Below are 17,231 nucleotides of genomic sequence, written 5' to 3' on the forward strand. Positions count from 1 at the left end.
ATGGATCTCCTGGAACCCCAATGCCCTGGGTACCTAGGTACCATATATTAGGGACTTATAAGGGGGGTCCAGTATGCCAATTGAAACTGGTAAATGAAGTCACTGGCCTACAGTGACAAATTTAAAAGCAGAGAGAGCATAAGCACTATGGTTCTGATTAGCAGAGCCTCAGTGACACAGTTAGGCACTGCACAGGCATACACATTAGGCCACAAACTATGAGCACTGGGGTCCTGGCTAGCAGGATCCCAGTGAGACAGGCAAAACACGCTGACATGTAGGTTTTTATCTATGAGCACTGGGGTCCTGGCTAGTAGGATCCCAGTGACACAGTAAAAACACACTGACACACACTCACAAACAGGCCAAAAGTGGGGGTTACCATGCTAGAAAGAGGCTACTTTGCTATACAACCCTCCCCCTGCAGCCCATAAGGATCTCCTGGAACCCCAATGCCCTGGGTACCTAGGTACCATATACTAGGGACTTATAAGGGGGGTCCAGTGTGCCAATCTGAATTAGAATATGGAGTCACTAAACTATAGTGACAAATTTGGTAAACAGAGAGAGCATAAGCACTGGAGTCCTGGTTAGCAGAACTCCAGTGACACTGTCAAACATACTGACAACAGATATAGGCCACAAACTATGAGCACTGAGGACCTGACTAGCAAGATCCCAGTGAGACAGTAAAAACACACTGACAAACAGGCAGAAATTGGTGGTAACATGCCAAGAAAGATGGTACTTTTCCTACACACTGACATTGATATCTAACTATAACATTAATGTTTTCATGGGGACCATGGTGTTCTCCTGGAACCCAGGATGGCCTACCTAGAAGTCTGACGAGATGCAGCATGGACACTCTATATGGTCTTAGGGGAGTACCAACAGGTACCTTAGCAGCATGCAAGAGATAAAAAGTGGAGTTTGCACTGTCCACATTACCTGGTGTGTGACAGTAAAGCGAGAAAGTGGAAGTACCACAACACAATGAAAAAAAAAATGTGGGTGACAGTTCATGGGAGTTGCATGACTGTGGGAGGCTGGCCAGTGTGCCAATTGGAATTGGTAAACAAAGTCACAAAACTATAGTGACTAATTTGAAAGCAGAGAGAGCGTAAGCACTGAGGTTCTGGTTAGCAGAGCCTCAGTGACACAGTTAAGCGCTACTGATAACACACACATTAGGCCACAAACTATGAGCACTGGGGTCCTGGCTAGCAGTATCCCAGTGAGACAGGCAAAACACACTGACATATAGGATTTTCACTTTGAGCACTGGGGTCCTGGCAGCAGGATCCCAGTGACATAGTAAAAACACACTGACACACACTCACAAACTGGCTAAAAGTAGGGTTAACCATGCTAGAAAGAGGCTACTTTCTCACATTCATGGTTCCCAAGTAGTTTTTAACCAAATATGTAAAGAAAATGGAGCAAGTAAAGCCAAGACCAAACACTACTGTGTTCTATAACCCGGGTGACTCTCAATCTTAGGTTATTCTTATTCAAATTTAGTAAATGCTGCTCTTTTAAAACATAGCATCATTGTCCTGGTACCTTATGGAGGTAAATAGGACCAAAGAGAAAACCAGCAATGCGATGTAAAACCAGGAAAGTGGCGAACACCAATTGTGGGTTACCTTTTCAGTTTTCTCCAAATAAACTCCCTCTCACTGGTCCCTGTATTAATCATCAATCTCATGGTAAAGTAGGCCATAGTGTGAGCGATTACTTTAAATACAAAAGATCACTGTTTTAACCTGTCCCTAAGCACATTTAGCCAAAATCACTGACAGTTGTTATTAAAGCCTTATTTTAGGTGTGCGCTTACTCGTAACATCTCACTGTCCATACCGTCTTGTTTCAGTGTGTATTGGCATTTCAAACAGGCATCCTTTTCAAACTGTCTCACATCTAAATACTAGAGCATATTTATCATTACTGATGCGATGCTGCGTTGTGCAGTATTCCATCAGAAATTTCTGCTGTGTTGCAGCGTTTCCCTGCAAAGCAAAACACAAACGCTGTGGGATAGCGTAACTGGATGGACGGAATGCGGAACCAATCAAATATTCACCCCCAGTCACGGATCTGGGTTTAATCCAACCATTATTTTGCTCACCATGCCACCCCAGTTTGAACCCAGCCTTATGCAAATCAGTCTTGACCCTGTTCCTCATGGGAACAGTCCAGCCCGAACTGCCAGGCCAGGTTCTCCCTGGACCGCAAACAAGCATCCTGGGACCGGTTTCGGGGTTTCACCCCTCATCAGCCAGGCTAGCTTGAATCCAGTGGCACAGTGAGCCCGGGACCCACGTCTGGGCATACCTGGCGCACTTAGGGCGGCAAAAGCAAAGCAAAGCACAAACGCTGTGGGATAGCGTAACTGGATGGACGGAATGCGGAACCAATCAAACATTCACCCCCAGTCACAGATCTGGGTTTAATCCATCCATTATTTTGCTCACCATGCCACCCCAGTTTGAACCCAGCCTTATGCAAATCAGTCTTGACCCTGTTCCTCATGGGAACAGTCCAGCCTGAACTGCCAGGCCAGGTTCTCCCTGGACCGGAAACAAGCATCCCGGGACCGGTTTCGGGGTTTCACCCCTCATCAGCCAGGCTAGCTTGAATCCAGTGGCACAGTGAGCCCGCACCATGGATACTCTGTTATGTGTGAATTAGCGCACCATGGCACAGGGTCCAGAAATGTGTCATTAGTTTTAATGCAAAGGTTTTGAGAATGGTGCAAAGTGCTGCAATGCAAGTACTACCTAAATGAAGAAAAGTTGATTTGCATGTCGTAAAACACCTTTATGTGCTGCAAATCAGTATCGCATCACTCAGGAGTGCTTTGATTTGTGGCAATGCTTGAAAAATCAACACAATGTACCCCAAAAATGCTCTTTAATATAAGAGAAGCATGGAAGGAGTCTCGGGAAGCCAGGAGGGCAACAACTCCAACTCTGAAGAGCTCCCATCATTCCAAGGTAAAAGGAAGAGAAAGCCCAACTTCTATAAGGAGGAGAACCAGTTACTAATCAGTGAGGTGACAAAGAATAAACACCTATTATTTGTCACCTCAAAATTGTCATTAGCAAGGAAGGATGCCACTTGGTAATTCATAGTGGACATGAGAAACTGAGTTGCACTAACAAAAAGGACTAATCTGGAGTGTAAGAAGAGGTGGCACAACTATAAATGTCGGATCAAAGAAAACCTGGCCAGAAACCTTAAGGCAGCATGAGGACTGGGAGAGGACCTGATGTCCAAGAGGAGTTTGACCGATTAGAGGAGCATGTAGCATCCATCATGCTAACAGAGTTGATAGCTGGGCTGGAAGACCAAGACAGTGCTGAAGCAGAGGACCAGCAAGAGCTACAGGGTGAGTGAAAACAAGAGACCATATTATTTAAACTGTCTTGCAGTGCAAAGTAGCAAGACACTTTGTTGTACTGTGCTGTGTGAAAGGGAAAGATCAGGAATGCCCCACATGTTAACTCATACTTCACATAACTGTCCTTTCCATGGGCAATAACAATGTTTCCAGCCCAGTACAGCCCTGCAAAGCTTCCCAGGTCCACGTGTAATGTGCTCTGCTGTGCCAGTCCAGCTTTTTCCTTTGAATACCGGGACTTGTAGTGTAATTTATTCCATTATAAAACAATGCTACAAGTCCTAGAATACAAAGTAAAAAACCTGGTCTGGAGCAGCACATCATGCATTAACCTTGGAAACTTGGCAGATGTGCCAGTGCCATTACCGGCCCCCTTGCACCATGACCCAATTGTGCTTCTGTTGGGTGTAGGCAAAGTGTATTACAAGGTAAATTCATTAAGTGTGGCTTTGTAGAGGGTCACCCAGTCACCCAAGATGGTATCCAGGTGGTGTGTAGGTTCATTCTTTGCAAGTAGGGACACTTGAAGAGCCAGGTGTACATTTTCTAGCACAAATCCATACTTGACACAGCAGTCATGATGTGCTGGGGGAGGTTGTTCCAGGTGTAGCCTGCCATGTTAGAGAACACTCTACCTCCTGCCTTCCTCATATGAATATAGGGGGTGTGGGTGAATCCAAGTGATGCAGAGAGGAGGCTATGATTGGGTGGAGGGAGAGCAGATGGTAAGTGAGCTCTGTGGGTCCCTGGTAGTGTAGTACCTTGTAGGTGTGGATGAGCTTTTTTAACTGGCACTGCGTCTGAATGGTGACCAATTGTCTTTGTTTGCAGTGAGGTGTAGCAGCAAGGTAGGTTGGATAATTGTCTGGCAGGGGTGTGTTGGATAGTTTGCATCTTGTTTAGCAGATGTGCAGAAATTCCGTACTACATGGCATTGATGGAGTACAGTCTACATGTGATGAGGGCTTCGATGATGAACATACAGGTGTCAGGAGAGAGCCATATGAAGCAATTTTTGAGCATGCAAAATAGATGAAAGCGGGTGGAGGTGATGGTGGTAATTTGATGTCTCATGGTAAGGGTGGTGTCCAGGATGATGGACAGTTTTGGGGTGGTCAGAGGGTGGGTTGTCTGGGCTTAGTTTTGTGGGCAATCAGGGTGAGTTCATGTTGCAAAAAATCATCACTTCTACCTCTTTAGATTGAGTATGAGCTACTTATCTCACATTAAGTTATCCATGTGGGTCAAAGGCAAATTGTATTAACCTTTGGTGGTGTTGGTGTCTCCTAAGGGTTTTTGGATGATCTGGGTGCCATCAGTGTAAGAGATTGTGTAGAGTCCTTGGGTCTGAATGATGCTTGGTAGAGGAGTTATGTATAGTTTGAAGACAGTGAGTTACATGTAGGTCAGCATGATACAAGCATTAACTACATCTTAGACATATAGGGGCATATTTATACTCCGTTTGCGCCTAATTTGCGTCGTTTTTTTCGACGCAAATTCGACGCAAAACTAACTCCATATTTATACTTTGGCGTTAGACGCGTCTAGCGCCAAAGTTCACGGAGTTAGCGTCATTTTTTGGCGTGAACACCTTCCTTGCGTTAATGAGATGCAAGGTAGGCGTTCCCGTCTTAAAAAATGACTCCCAGGCATGTGCGTGGTATTTATACTCCCGGGTAAAAATGACGCCCGGGAGTGGGCGGGGCAAAAAACCCTGCATTTGCGCCTCTTTTTAACGCCTGGGTCAGGGCAGGCGTTAAGGGACCTGTGGGCTCAGAATGAGCCCAGAGGTGCCCTCCCCTGCCCCCAGGGACACCCCCTGCCACCGTTGCTCACCCCAGGAGAACACCCAAGGATGGAGGGACCCATTCCAGGGAAGAAAAGGTAAGTTGTGGTAAGTATTTTTGTTAAAAAAAAATTGTGCCATAGGGGGGCCTGATTTGTGCCCCCCTACATGCCACTATGCCCAATGACCATGCCCAGGGGACAGAAGTCCCCTGGGCATGGCCATTGGGCAAGGGGGCATGACTCCTGTCTTTGCTAAGACAGGAGTCATGTTAATGGCGTCTGGGCGCCAAAAAAAAATGGCGCAAATCGGGTTAAGACGATTTTTTTGCCTCAGCCTGACTTGCCCCATTTTTGGACGCCCAAACGCCATTTTTCCCTACGCCGGCGCTGCCTGGTGTATGTGTTTTTTTTTCACGCACACCAGGCAGCGCCGGTCGGCTAACGCCGGCTAACGCCATTCAATAAATACGGCGCCCGCATGGCGCTAGCCGGCGCTAATTTTTTGGGCGCAAAACTGCGTTAGCGCAGTTTTGCGTCAAAAAGTATAAATATGGCCCATACTACCTACACATAGAAGCCTAAACAAATAAATATTTTTGTAGATTTTTATAACCCAACACATGAACCCCCACCCACTTAAAAGCATCCTATAATAAAAACGTACTAAAAAACATATTGCATTAAAACATTTATCTTAACTATAACTAAGATAAACTATTCCTCAGCCGACATTTAACACTAACTATGAACACTAAAAATACTAACATGAAATGTTTATAAAACAGGGAAGGGGATGTCCAGAGGGAGAGCCCAGGAATTTGATTTTTGGAGGCAATGCTATGGAAATTTCTCCCTGATGCTTCTACTCCTTCTCAAGTCAGTCCATCCTCCGGTCCATACAATGCAACCTTTTTACAAGCAAAATATGGAAATTAGGGTGTTTTACACCTCCATTCTTTTTTTGTCCTTTGGCTTGCATCTGTTGTTTACCTGAGGGTCCAGGGGTGGGCTGTGATGTGCTTTTCTGCTATGTAGCAACCTGAGATGATGTAGCAGCAAGCGTCTTCCTTGCCTGTGACACGTAGATCCTCCCCAAATGCCATTGGACTTTACCTTCTGATATATGCGGCCCCTTTTGCAGAACCCATGGGCTATCTTATGGATGAGCCCATAAAGTGCCTGTCTCAAAGCAAATGTTTTTGCCATGCCTGGTGTCATGTGAGTTAGGGAGAAAATTGTACCTCATATTAGGGCAAGTATTATATATTCTTCATGTTTTACAAAAAATTACTGACATTGTTAGGCAGTCATACATAGTAGTCCATACCTATTAGTCGGAATAGAGAAATGTCCAATATACCCTCATTATGACTTCTTCAATTACAGTGTGTCAAACTATCCCAAGCAAGGTAAGTGTGGGTGTAAAAAAATATGTTTATGAGAAATATAGAATTCTGCATTGCACTCATACCAGTGATCTCTACTCATTCTAATGACTCAATGGTAAATAATGTGTATGGGTAAGATAGGTACAGGTTTGCTGTTGGTCTTGCAAAATGCAAGGGGGAGCAAGGTCAAGGCAAAACCTAAGTGAGGTATGTAAGGGTAAGCAATGGCAGCTTGTGTGGCTCTACATTTATTAACTAATTTGGAGTCCCACAAGGCAGCACACATTGCTGGCTTACCTTACTGTGCGGCAGGGAGCCATTCCATAGATGGAGGGTGGGTGTCTCACTGCATCAGCATCTTTATTTTGACTTTTTCACAGATTTAGCATCAGTTGTAGACCTAGAACTTGTCAAATTGCATCAAGTCCATAGGTGAACCTAAACCAGGATAAAGAATCTAATTTCATATTTCTGTTACCTCATTCTTCCTGTGCTGCAAAAATCCTCTCAGTAGTATGTTTATGCAGGCTGATGTCCTTATCTGCCCAAGAATATTTTGCCTACAATGCAGAACCTCTTGTACTATGAGGCAAGGGTCTGTGCACTGGTGGTAGGAAGGCAAAACTACTCCACCAGAAGGAAAGGGGGAAACGTACTGTATCATGGAATCACTGTATTTCTGACCTTTCATGCAGTGCAGCAAGGTGGTTTGCAAATTGTATTGCATGAAAGCTTGACTTAAATGTCACATAGGTCAGATATTGGCCATGAGGCTGACATTGATATGTCAAAATGTGGGTAAGCTAGAGCATATGTCCTGCTGGCCAAAATTAGGCAAATGACTTTGTATTCATGTATTGAGGCCTACTGGGGCTTCATAGGTGTTACAACAATGATATTGCCACTCTGTGCACTCTACATACATATATAACAGATATGCATGCTGCCATTCACTGTATAACTGCTAGGCCACAACAATAAATCCCTTGCCATGTGCACATCTAAAAACTCAATGTGCATTAGACAGGCTGAGAGCTATTGTTTTGAAGCAAACCTTGGATCAATAAATTAGCTGCCCAATATCCACACAGCCTCCATGGCATCAGAGTTATGGCGCCACTGTCACTCCATTCTACATAGTTCTGACACAGACAACTCTGATGGAGGGTCAGTCACCTCTGACACAGGATTATAACAACTGTACCAAAGATAAGTGGTTATACCGAGGGGATGTTTTGATGTTATGCAATTGGCACACACCCCTACGGCAGCACATGTTGAGATGTCAGTTGTAACTTTTTATGTTTTTTCAAAATACACCTAAAGTTGTGATGTAACTAGCACATTTCCAACATCTATCTGTTGTGCAGTGACTGAATGTGATGGCTAACCTGATGACACTGTCATGAATGTCTAAACAAAGTGTTGGTAGGTATTGCACATTGGCAACAGGCACAATATCCCCATATTTCAATTGGGGTCTTGCAGACATACTTACCTACTTCAATATTGACAGTACATTCACATTAACAAGCCTCCTTGCTTATTTTACAATCTGTTGAACCACGTGATGTGTTTACTCAGTAAATCTGAGTGGTTTGTTGGCAGGTGATGAATAGCTCCCCATACACTTTACACTGATACAACTATCATTGATCACACACACTTGTCACAGAGCTATAACCATGTAGTTATGACATTCACTTTTCCCATCAGTATCCCTTAAGCCATCAATTTCATCTTGTGTGAATGGGTAATGTCCACCTGCAAAACAAAAATGGAAAATTGCATTAGAAATTAGATCAGGTATACACACTTCTAAATATAAATGAAACACTATGACATACCAGTGTAATGGCATATTTAGACACCCTTAGACACATTTATATACATTTTCAGACCATCGAACACAGCTAGTCAACCGTAGAGCTCACATGAATGAGGGGAAACAGTAATACATGATAAATCCTATTACATTTACAAGCCTACACCTTCTTCACTGCTGGATATTGCTAAATAGTAACCCTCATTTGGGCAAAGGGCTGCTTTCCAATACTTAGTGTCAAGAGTGCTAGCTCCCTGGAATGCAACACAGTATTTATGCCAGGTGTACTGCTTTGTATGACAGTTTGATATATCTACCAGCTGGTGTCACCCTCTCTTGATATGTGTTTCACAAGGTATGCACAAATTGCAACTAAGCTTTGATATTGATATGTACCTTAATTAAGTTATTAATATTACTACATGCTGATGCAGAGTCTCTAATCCCCAAACACAGGAGGCTCAGCACATCAGCCTCATGGGAAATTACGTCCACCCCAACAGTGTTTTAGCTACAACATGGAGTGCTCCTTATGGGCCTCCTTGGCCATGTGCCACCACACCCACTCCCAATGATCCTTATGATCCTTGGGTCTGTAACACTCACTGAACCTTCCTCCTGCAGCCAGTATCTATGACAGGAAGGACATGACCAGCCAGATCAAAGCACCTACTCGCCCTCTGTGAATTTTTCCCTCTTCCCTTCCCAGATATGGCCACAACGGCACATGCCCTATATATATTTAACCCACAAAAAAAATATATCTCTTAAACCGCTATTGGTATCTAGAACCCCAAATTAGATTTAAAAAATACAATACAGAAACAATTAGAAATACAAAAAAAGCAATACTTAGGAACGAAAACTACAAAATGTACTTAACATCGAAAGAACAGACACAGACTCCCCCAGAAACAGCCAAAAATCTACTAAGCCCGCATATCACTCCTTACACCATCAGCCAACAGACACTAACGGAAAGTGAAATTGACAATTACACTTCCTGGTATGGAGCCACACCCATTGCATCATTTCCTGTGCATGACAGACAGGTTATCTTAATTTGCATTGATTTTTCTGTCTCATTGCTACACACATCTACATTGCGTGATGTTATATTTTCACCCAAACAATGCAAGGGCCGAATCTGTACCTATGTAGTAGCCTATATAGTGTGCCACAAATAGCCATGCAATGCATATGTTACCTAAGCAGTGGCTTGTATAAAGCAACACACATAGACTTACAGCAGCACTTATGAAGCAATGCCAAGGGACACCCAATGGCCTTTACAGTGTGACACAAATAACAACCCAATATGTATGTTACCTATGCAGTGGCCTTTAAATGCAAGGTATGTAGCCATGCAGTAGCTCTTATGCAGCAATGCCAAGGGACACACAACGGCCTATACAGTGTGCCACAAACAGCCACACAAGCCACACTGTTACCTATGCAGTGGCCTATGTAATCCAAGGGACATAGTGACCCAGTAGCACTTCTGCAGCAACATTTAGGGACACGCAATTGCCCATGCAGTGTGCCGGAAATAGCCATGCAACACATGTGTTACCTACACAGTGGCCTATAGAGCGCAAGGCAAATAGCCACACAGTAGCACTTATGCAGCAATGCCAAGAAACATGCAATGACCTATATAGTGAGCTGCAAATAGCCAAGCAACTCATATGTGTAGGAAAGTAGCCTCTTTTTAGCTTGGTTACCCCTACTTTTGGCCGGTTTGTCAGTGTGTTTGACTGTGTCTACTGGGATCCTGCTAGCCAGGACTCCATTAGTTATGCTCTCTCCCTTAAATTTGGTTGTTGGTTATGTTAACACAGTATTTCACCCACAATTGACATACTGGTGCCCCCTTATAAGTCCCTAGTATGTGGTACCTAGGTACCCAGGGCATTGGGTTTCAGGGGATCCCTATGGGCTGCAGCATATATTTTGCCACCCATAGGCAGCCCACAAATAGGCTTCTGCAGGACGGGTAATGCAGTCTGTGTGAAAAGGTGCAAGCACGCTTTCACTGCCATTTAGACTACACCAGGTCTCTTATAAGTCACCCCTATAGCAGGACCTCCAGCTGTGAGGGCAAGGTGCAAAATACCTGTGTGTGAGGGCACCCCTGCACTAGCAGAGGAGCCCCCACAACCTCCAGGACCATTTTGCTGGACTTCGTGAGTACCGGGATGCCATTTTACATGTGTACTTGACATAGGTCAATACCTATGTCCAGCTACATTATGGTAACTCCGAACATAGGCATGTTTGTATCAAACATGTTGGAATCATACTCAAAGGCTTTTGCAAGCATTGGTTGTATGATTCCATGCACTCTGGGGGCTCCTTAGAGGCCCCCAGTCTTGCCATTGCAGCCTTCTGAGGTTTTCCAGGGAGCCCCAGCTGCTGCTACCTTGTATGAGGCTGGCCTGGTTTGTAGTGGGTACACCAGGTCCAGTTATCCCTTGTTAGTGAATGTAGTAGTGTTCTAGCAGCTTAGGCTTTTAGAGGTAGTTATAGCAGAACAGCGTAGGCTGAACTAGGAGAGATGCAAAGCTCATGCAATGCCACTTATAGTTACACAGTACTTATACACAAGTAAAGACAATACTCAGTGTTACCAAAAATAAAGGTAGTTTATTTGGGTGACACAGTACCAAAAATATCTTAGAGGCAATATTCCTTCTGGAGGTAATTATTATATACAATATATATACCAGACACCAAAATTAGACAAGTAAATAGTCATAGAACAATGCAAACAATAGGAAATGCTATAGAATGTAAAGGGAGAAAATAGGTCTAGGGGTAACACAAACCATAGACTAAAAAAGTGGAATGTGAATAACAAATTCCCCCCTAGACAAGTGTAGTGTGTGCAGAATCGCTGGGAGAGTAAGAATACAGTAAAGTAAGCTAAATTACCCCACCCCAGAGCCCAGAAAAGCAGGAGTAAAGTACTGCAGGTTTCCTTAGGACACACTACACCTCGTTTTGGGGATTTTGCAGCAGCCAACCAAGTCTACAAAGAACAACTGCTGGATTATTGGACCTGAAGACCTCCAAAGGAAGGGGACCAAGTCCAGAAGTTGAAAGAAGTTCCAGGAAGGACAGGAGCCCCTGCCAACCCAGAAGAGGGTGCAAAAGAAGAGTCCCTGGTTGGATAAAGACTGCAGAAATGCACCTTAGGAAGATGCCAGCGGGTTCCTGTATAATGCAAAAGATGTCCCACGGTGTGAAGATTGTTGCAGGTGATATTTCGTGTTGGAAGGCGCCAATAAGCCTTGGCTATGGCAAAAGTGAATTTTTCATCAAAATGGTGCTGAATGGACCCAGGAGGGACCTGGGGCCTCAACTCTGTGTGAGAAGGAAGGGGAGACTCTCAGAACTTTAGAGAGCTCTCAGGATGCCAGCCAGTACCCTCAGAAGCTGCAGAATCTGGGTTCAAAGGAGGGGTAAAATGCAGTTGATGCAGCACAACAAAAGAAGGTCCCACGCTGCCGGAGAACAACTCATTGAGTTGAGCATCACAGGGTGGAGTGCTGGGGTCCTGGGCCATACTGTGCATGAAGGAATTTTACAAAGAGTGCACAGAGGCCTCAGGAGGTGAAGAAGACACAAAACACAGGGGTACCATCATTCTCGGGGAAGGCAAGGTCTTACCTCCTCCAAATTGCATCAGCAGGACCTCAGGACAGTCTGTGTTGATGATGTCCACCCTCTGTGTCCTTAGGAGCAGGCTCATCACCATGAGAGATGTCCCAGGGTACCAGTTGTTGTCTTGGAAGGTGCCTGCTTGGAGCAGGGGAGTGACTCTGTCATTCCACAGGAGATGTCTTCGGTCCTTCTGGTGCAGAATGAAGACAGGGAGTCCTAGAGCATGCACACCATGGAAACTGTTGCAGTTGCTGACTTGGAGCTGAGGTTGCTGAAGAAAAGTGTCTCTTGTAGATACTTTGCTGCAGTTACAGCGTTTCTTGGAGAAGGCTGCAGTTGATCCGAGATCAGAGGATGCTGAAGTTGTTGCAGAGGATTCCTGAAGGAAACTTGCAAGCAGAATCTGCAGAGAACCAACAGGAGAGACCCTAAATAGCCCTGAGAGGGGGACTGGCTACCTTATCAGGTATGGACGATCAGGGGGGTCTCTGATGTCGCCTGCTGGCACTGGCCACTCAGAGCTCTCCAGAGTGCCCCTACACCTTGCAAAGCAAGATGGCTGAAGTCTGGGACACACTGGAGAAGCTCTGGGCACCACCCCTAGGGTGGTGATGGACAGGGGAGTGGTCACTCCCCTTTCCTTTATCCAGTTTCCCGGCAGAGCAGGGGACAAGGGGTCCCTGAACCGGTGTAGACTGGTTTATGCAAGGAGGGCACCATCTGTACCCTTCAAAGCATTCACAGAGGTGGGGGGAGGCCACTCCTCCCCAGCCTGTAACGCCTATTTCCAAAGGGAGAGGGTGTAACACCCTGCTCTCAAAGGAAATGCTTTGTTCTGCCTTCCTGGGACTGGGCTGCCCAGACCCCAGGAGGGCAGAACCCTGTCTGTGAGGTGGCATCAGCTGTAGCTGCAATGCAAGCCTCAGAGAGCTTGTTTGGCAGTACTGGGGGTCCATGGTGGAGCCCCCAGGATGTATGGAATTTGGCTCCCCAATACCACATTTGGAAAGGGGGGACAATTCCATGATCTTAGACATGTTACATGGCCAAATTTGGAGTTACCATTGTGAAGCAACATATGTGTATTGACCTACATGTAGTGCACACGTGTAATGGTGTCCCCACACTCACAAAGTCCCGGGAAATGGCCCTGAACTATGTGGGGGCACCTTTGCTAGTGCAAAGGTGCCAGCACACTTAGTAACTTTGCACCTAATCTTCAGCAAGTGAACGTTAGACATATAGGTGACTTATAAGTTACTGAAGTGCAGTGAAAATGGCTGTGAAATAGTGTGTGCACTATTTCATGCAGGCTGCAATGGCAGACCTGTGGAAGTGTTTGTCTGAGCTACGTATGGGTGGCAAAAGAAATGCTGCAGCCCATATGGATCTCCTGGAACCCCAATGCCCTGGGTACCTAGGTATCATATACTAGGGACTTATAAGGGGGGTCCAGTATGCCAATTGAAATTGTTAAATGAAGTCACTGGCCTACAGTGACAAATGTAAAAGCAGGGAGAGCATAAGCACTGTGGTTCTGATTAGCAGAGCCTCAGTGACACAGTTAGGCACTGCACAGGCATACACATTAGGCCACAAACTATGAGCACTGGGGTCCTGGCTAGCAGGATCCCAGTGATACAGGCAAAACACGGTGATATATAGGTTTTTATCTATGAGCACTGGGGTCCTGGCTAGCAGGATCCCAGTGGCCCAGTAAAAACACACTGACACACACTCACAAAAAGGCCAAAAGTGGGGGTATCCATGCTAGAAAGAGGCTACTTTCCTACACAACCCTCCCCCCCGTCAAAGGACAACAAGACTAACCTTGGCCAGTTGAGACTTTATTGTATAAGTGGTTATAAGTGGAGAGTAGATCTGCAATAGAATGGTTACTCCCTTTTTCATCCACTATATGGTTACTTCCCTGTGGGGATGAAAACCACCCTGTTTGGAGATGTTTACCTAACCAACAGTGTGAGTGTAAATTCTCAGAGTTCCTATGAGTATGTTTTAAAGTTGGGCAGTGAGATTGGTCCACTGGGCCTATGTCCAATGCAGGAAATGCTAGACAGGGATACTGTCTCAATAAAGACATAGGTGGGTAAAAACATTGTCCATATGGCTGTATGAGAGAATAGGGTTGCTGTTTCTCTTGAGTTGGAGCAGGGCAGGGCTGCTTTCCTATAAGCTCCACACCAGGACAAGGCGGCTGTCCTAGGTGTTTAGAGGTAGTGCATGGCTTCTGCACTAAAGTTTCTATTGGAGGGCTGGAGGGATGCTCCATATTTACTAAAATGGTGTAATTTTGCACACCTGGATTAGTAATTCCACAGAGAGGTACATTTACCTCTGGGAGTCCAGCTGTGGTAGCTGATGGCTCCTTTGGTACAGGTTCCACCCCAGGAGAGGTTTCTCCCACCACAGGAATTGTATCCTTAGTAGCAGGGTGGGCAAGGGATACTTTGATACCCTTTTTACCTGTTGGTTGACAGGGACCCTGAGATTTCAGGCCTTTTTCTGTCCTTTGCTTTTTCATTTCACCTGAATTGAGAGGAAGCAATTCCTCAGGGATACCCACCATGGATGCATGGGTACTAAACCCTACCTCAGCCCAACCTGAGGCCTCTAGGTCCTTCCCTAAGAGACAATCTACAGGTAAATTAGGTGATACCACCACCTGCTTAGGGCCAGTAACTCCACCACAACTAGGTTGAACTACAGCTAAGGGGAGAGACTGAGTGGATGTATTGACATCAGTAACTTGGTACTTCTGTCCAAGGAGGTGTTGTTCAGGTGACACCAGGTTTTCAGTCGCTAAAGTGATACTGGCACCTGTGTCCCTTGTAGGCCTGGGCCACAACACCATTTATTACGATTGACTGCCAGTACTTATCCATGTTGAGGGGACAAGCAGCCAAGGTGGCCAGGCCAATGCCACCAGGTATGACAGAAACTGTCTTGGGACTGTCTACCCCAGTTTCTATTATGGTCCCAAAAGTGAACCCAACTACACATTTAGTTTGACTATTGCCAGTAGTCCCACTACTATTACCTCTACTGCTAGGGGCACTAGAGTCTGATGTCTTAGTGGTGGTAGGCTCAGGGGCTTTACCTGTGCAGGACTTATCCCTTGGCCAATGGCCTTTATTTCTACACACATAGCACCAAAGCTTTTTCTGACTGTGTGAAGAGTTTGAAGAAGATGAAGAAGTTTTGTCCCCACCCTTAGAGGAGTGTTTTGGACCTGAAGAAGGATCTTTATGTTTACTTTTATCCCCATGCTTGTCCTGAGATTTTTCACCATCTTTCTTCTTGCCATCCTTGCCACCCCCTGTATGAGCTTTTCTGCTCACCCTTGTTCTGACACAAAATTCTGCCTTCTTTCCCAATTCTTGGGGAGAGGTCAGACCTGAGTCCTCAAGATACTGATGTAACAAGTTAGACACACAATTATTCAAGATATGCTCTCTCAGAATCAAGTTATATAGGCTTTCATAATCAGTCACCTAACTGCCATGTAACCAGCCTTCTAGGGCCTTCACAAAGCAGTCCACAATGTCTGTCCAGCCCTGTGATGACTCCTTTTCAGTCTCTCTGAACTTAAGTCTGTACTGTATAGTGGTTAAGCCCAGACCACCGAGTGCATTTTTATGAATTTGGTAGTTATCTGCATCATCCTCTCTGACAACAAGAAGTCTGTCTCTCCCCTTGCCAGAGAAGGATAAGCAAGGGATAGCAGCCCACTGCACATGAGGGGCCCTCTGAACTTTACAGACCCTCTCAAGTGCAGCAAACCACTTGTTGATGTCATCACCATCCTCGTAAGGAGGGATAGCTTTGTGCATATTCCTAGAATCAAATGAAGGTTCCCTAACATTTGTGTTTCTGAAACTGCTGCTGCCTCCGTGGGGAACTAACCCCAAAGCCTGCCTCTCTTTCTCCACAACCAGGGATGTCCTGTCTAAGGCCAACTGTTGCTGCATTAGCCTCAGTCAGGCCTCTTCTAACCTCAGCTTTCTGAGTTCCCTATCTAGGGACTGGTCCCCAGGGTTAGGATTAGGGAAAGCCTCTGAAACAGAGATAACATGAGAGTGTGCATAGGCAGACCTATCTCTAACAGGGGCCACTCTAGTGACCTGGCCTCTAGGGGTGAAGGGAGCCCTACTTGTGTGTGAACCCTTCCCACTACCAGTTATATTAGGGGGCTTGTTGACAGATAGGTCTGTGGAAGGACCCTCCCCAGGATTGTGATTTTGCTCCTCTGAGCCTTCCTGGTTGGATTTATCCTCTATCTCTTCCCCTGTCAGGTCTGGACCAGTGCTGAGTCCCTGGTCATCATGGAGGAGAAGATTTAAGAGGAACTCCTTATTGGGGTGCTTCCTAATCCCTAAACTTCTTTCAATACAGAAACCCCTCAAACTTTTAAAGTTTAGATTCTCATATGTTGTTTTCACAACTCTAGGGGTAGCTTCTACAGAAAACATATTGAAAGAGAAAAGGTTTAGGAAAGTGAGTAAAAAGTTAGTTGAATAACAGAACTAACTATTTAGAGAAAAAAAGAAAATCTTTCAGAACTTAGTAAAAACTTTTGCAAAGTTTAAAGAACTTTTAAGAAGGATGGAAAATTGCTCTAAGTATTGGAGCAAACGTTTCTTGTAAAAACCACCAGTAACAAAAGTGGTAAAAAAATTGCAAGTACTTATCCCACCGCTGCACCACCAATGTAGGGGGCTGGCCTGGTTTGTAGTGGGTACCTTGGGTACTTACACCTTATACCAGGTCCAGTTATCCCTTATCAGTGAAGTGTAGTAGTGTTCTAGCAGCTTAGGCTGATAGAGGTAGCTATTGCAGAGCAGCTTAGGCTGAACTAGGAGACATGCAAATCTCATGCAATACCACTTATAGTTACACAGTACTTATACACAAGTAAAGACAATACTCAGTGTTACCAAAAATAAAGGTATTTATTTGGGTGACAGTACCAAAAATATCTTAGAGACAAATCTCCTTCTGGAGGTAAGTATTATACACAATATATACACTAGACACCAAAATACAGTAAGTAATTAGACATAGGACAGTGAAAACAGTAGGAGATGTCATAGAATGCAATGGGAGAAAATAGGACTAGGGGCAACACAAACCATGT

At 45.1% G+C, this 17,231-nt stretch overlaps 1 protein-coding gene across 1 annotated transcript in view; it reads left to right on the forward strand.

Moving 5' to 3' along the window:
* The first annotated feature begins 3,252 nt into the window (after nt 1–3,252).
* The window catches only part of LOC138267157 (olfactory receptor 8U9-like), a 71,832-nt gene continuing 57,853 nt past the window's right edge, over nt 3,253–17,231 (forward strand). Inside the window, exons 1-2 of the mRNA XM_069216008.1 lie at nt 3,253–3,394; nt 6,584–6,606. Coding sequence (XP_069072109.1) covers nt 3,253–3,394; nt 6,584–6,606 — 165 coding nt within the window. The remainder of the gene's footprint in view (nt 3,395–6,583; nt 6,607–17,231) is intronic.

This window comes from Pleurodeles waltl, chromosome 12 (genome assembly GCF_031143425.1).
Source record: "Pleurodeles waltl isolate 20211129_DDA chromosome 12, aPleWal1.hap1.20221129, whole genome shotgun sequence".
NCBI lineage: Eukaryota > Metazoa > Chordata > Amphibia > Caudata > Salamandridae > Pleurodeles > Pleurodeles waltl.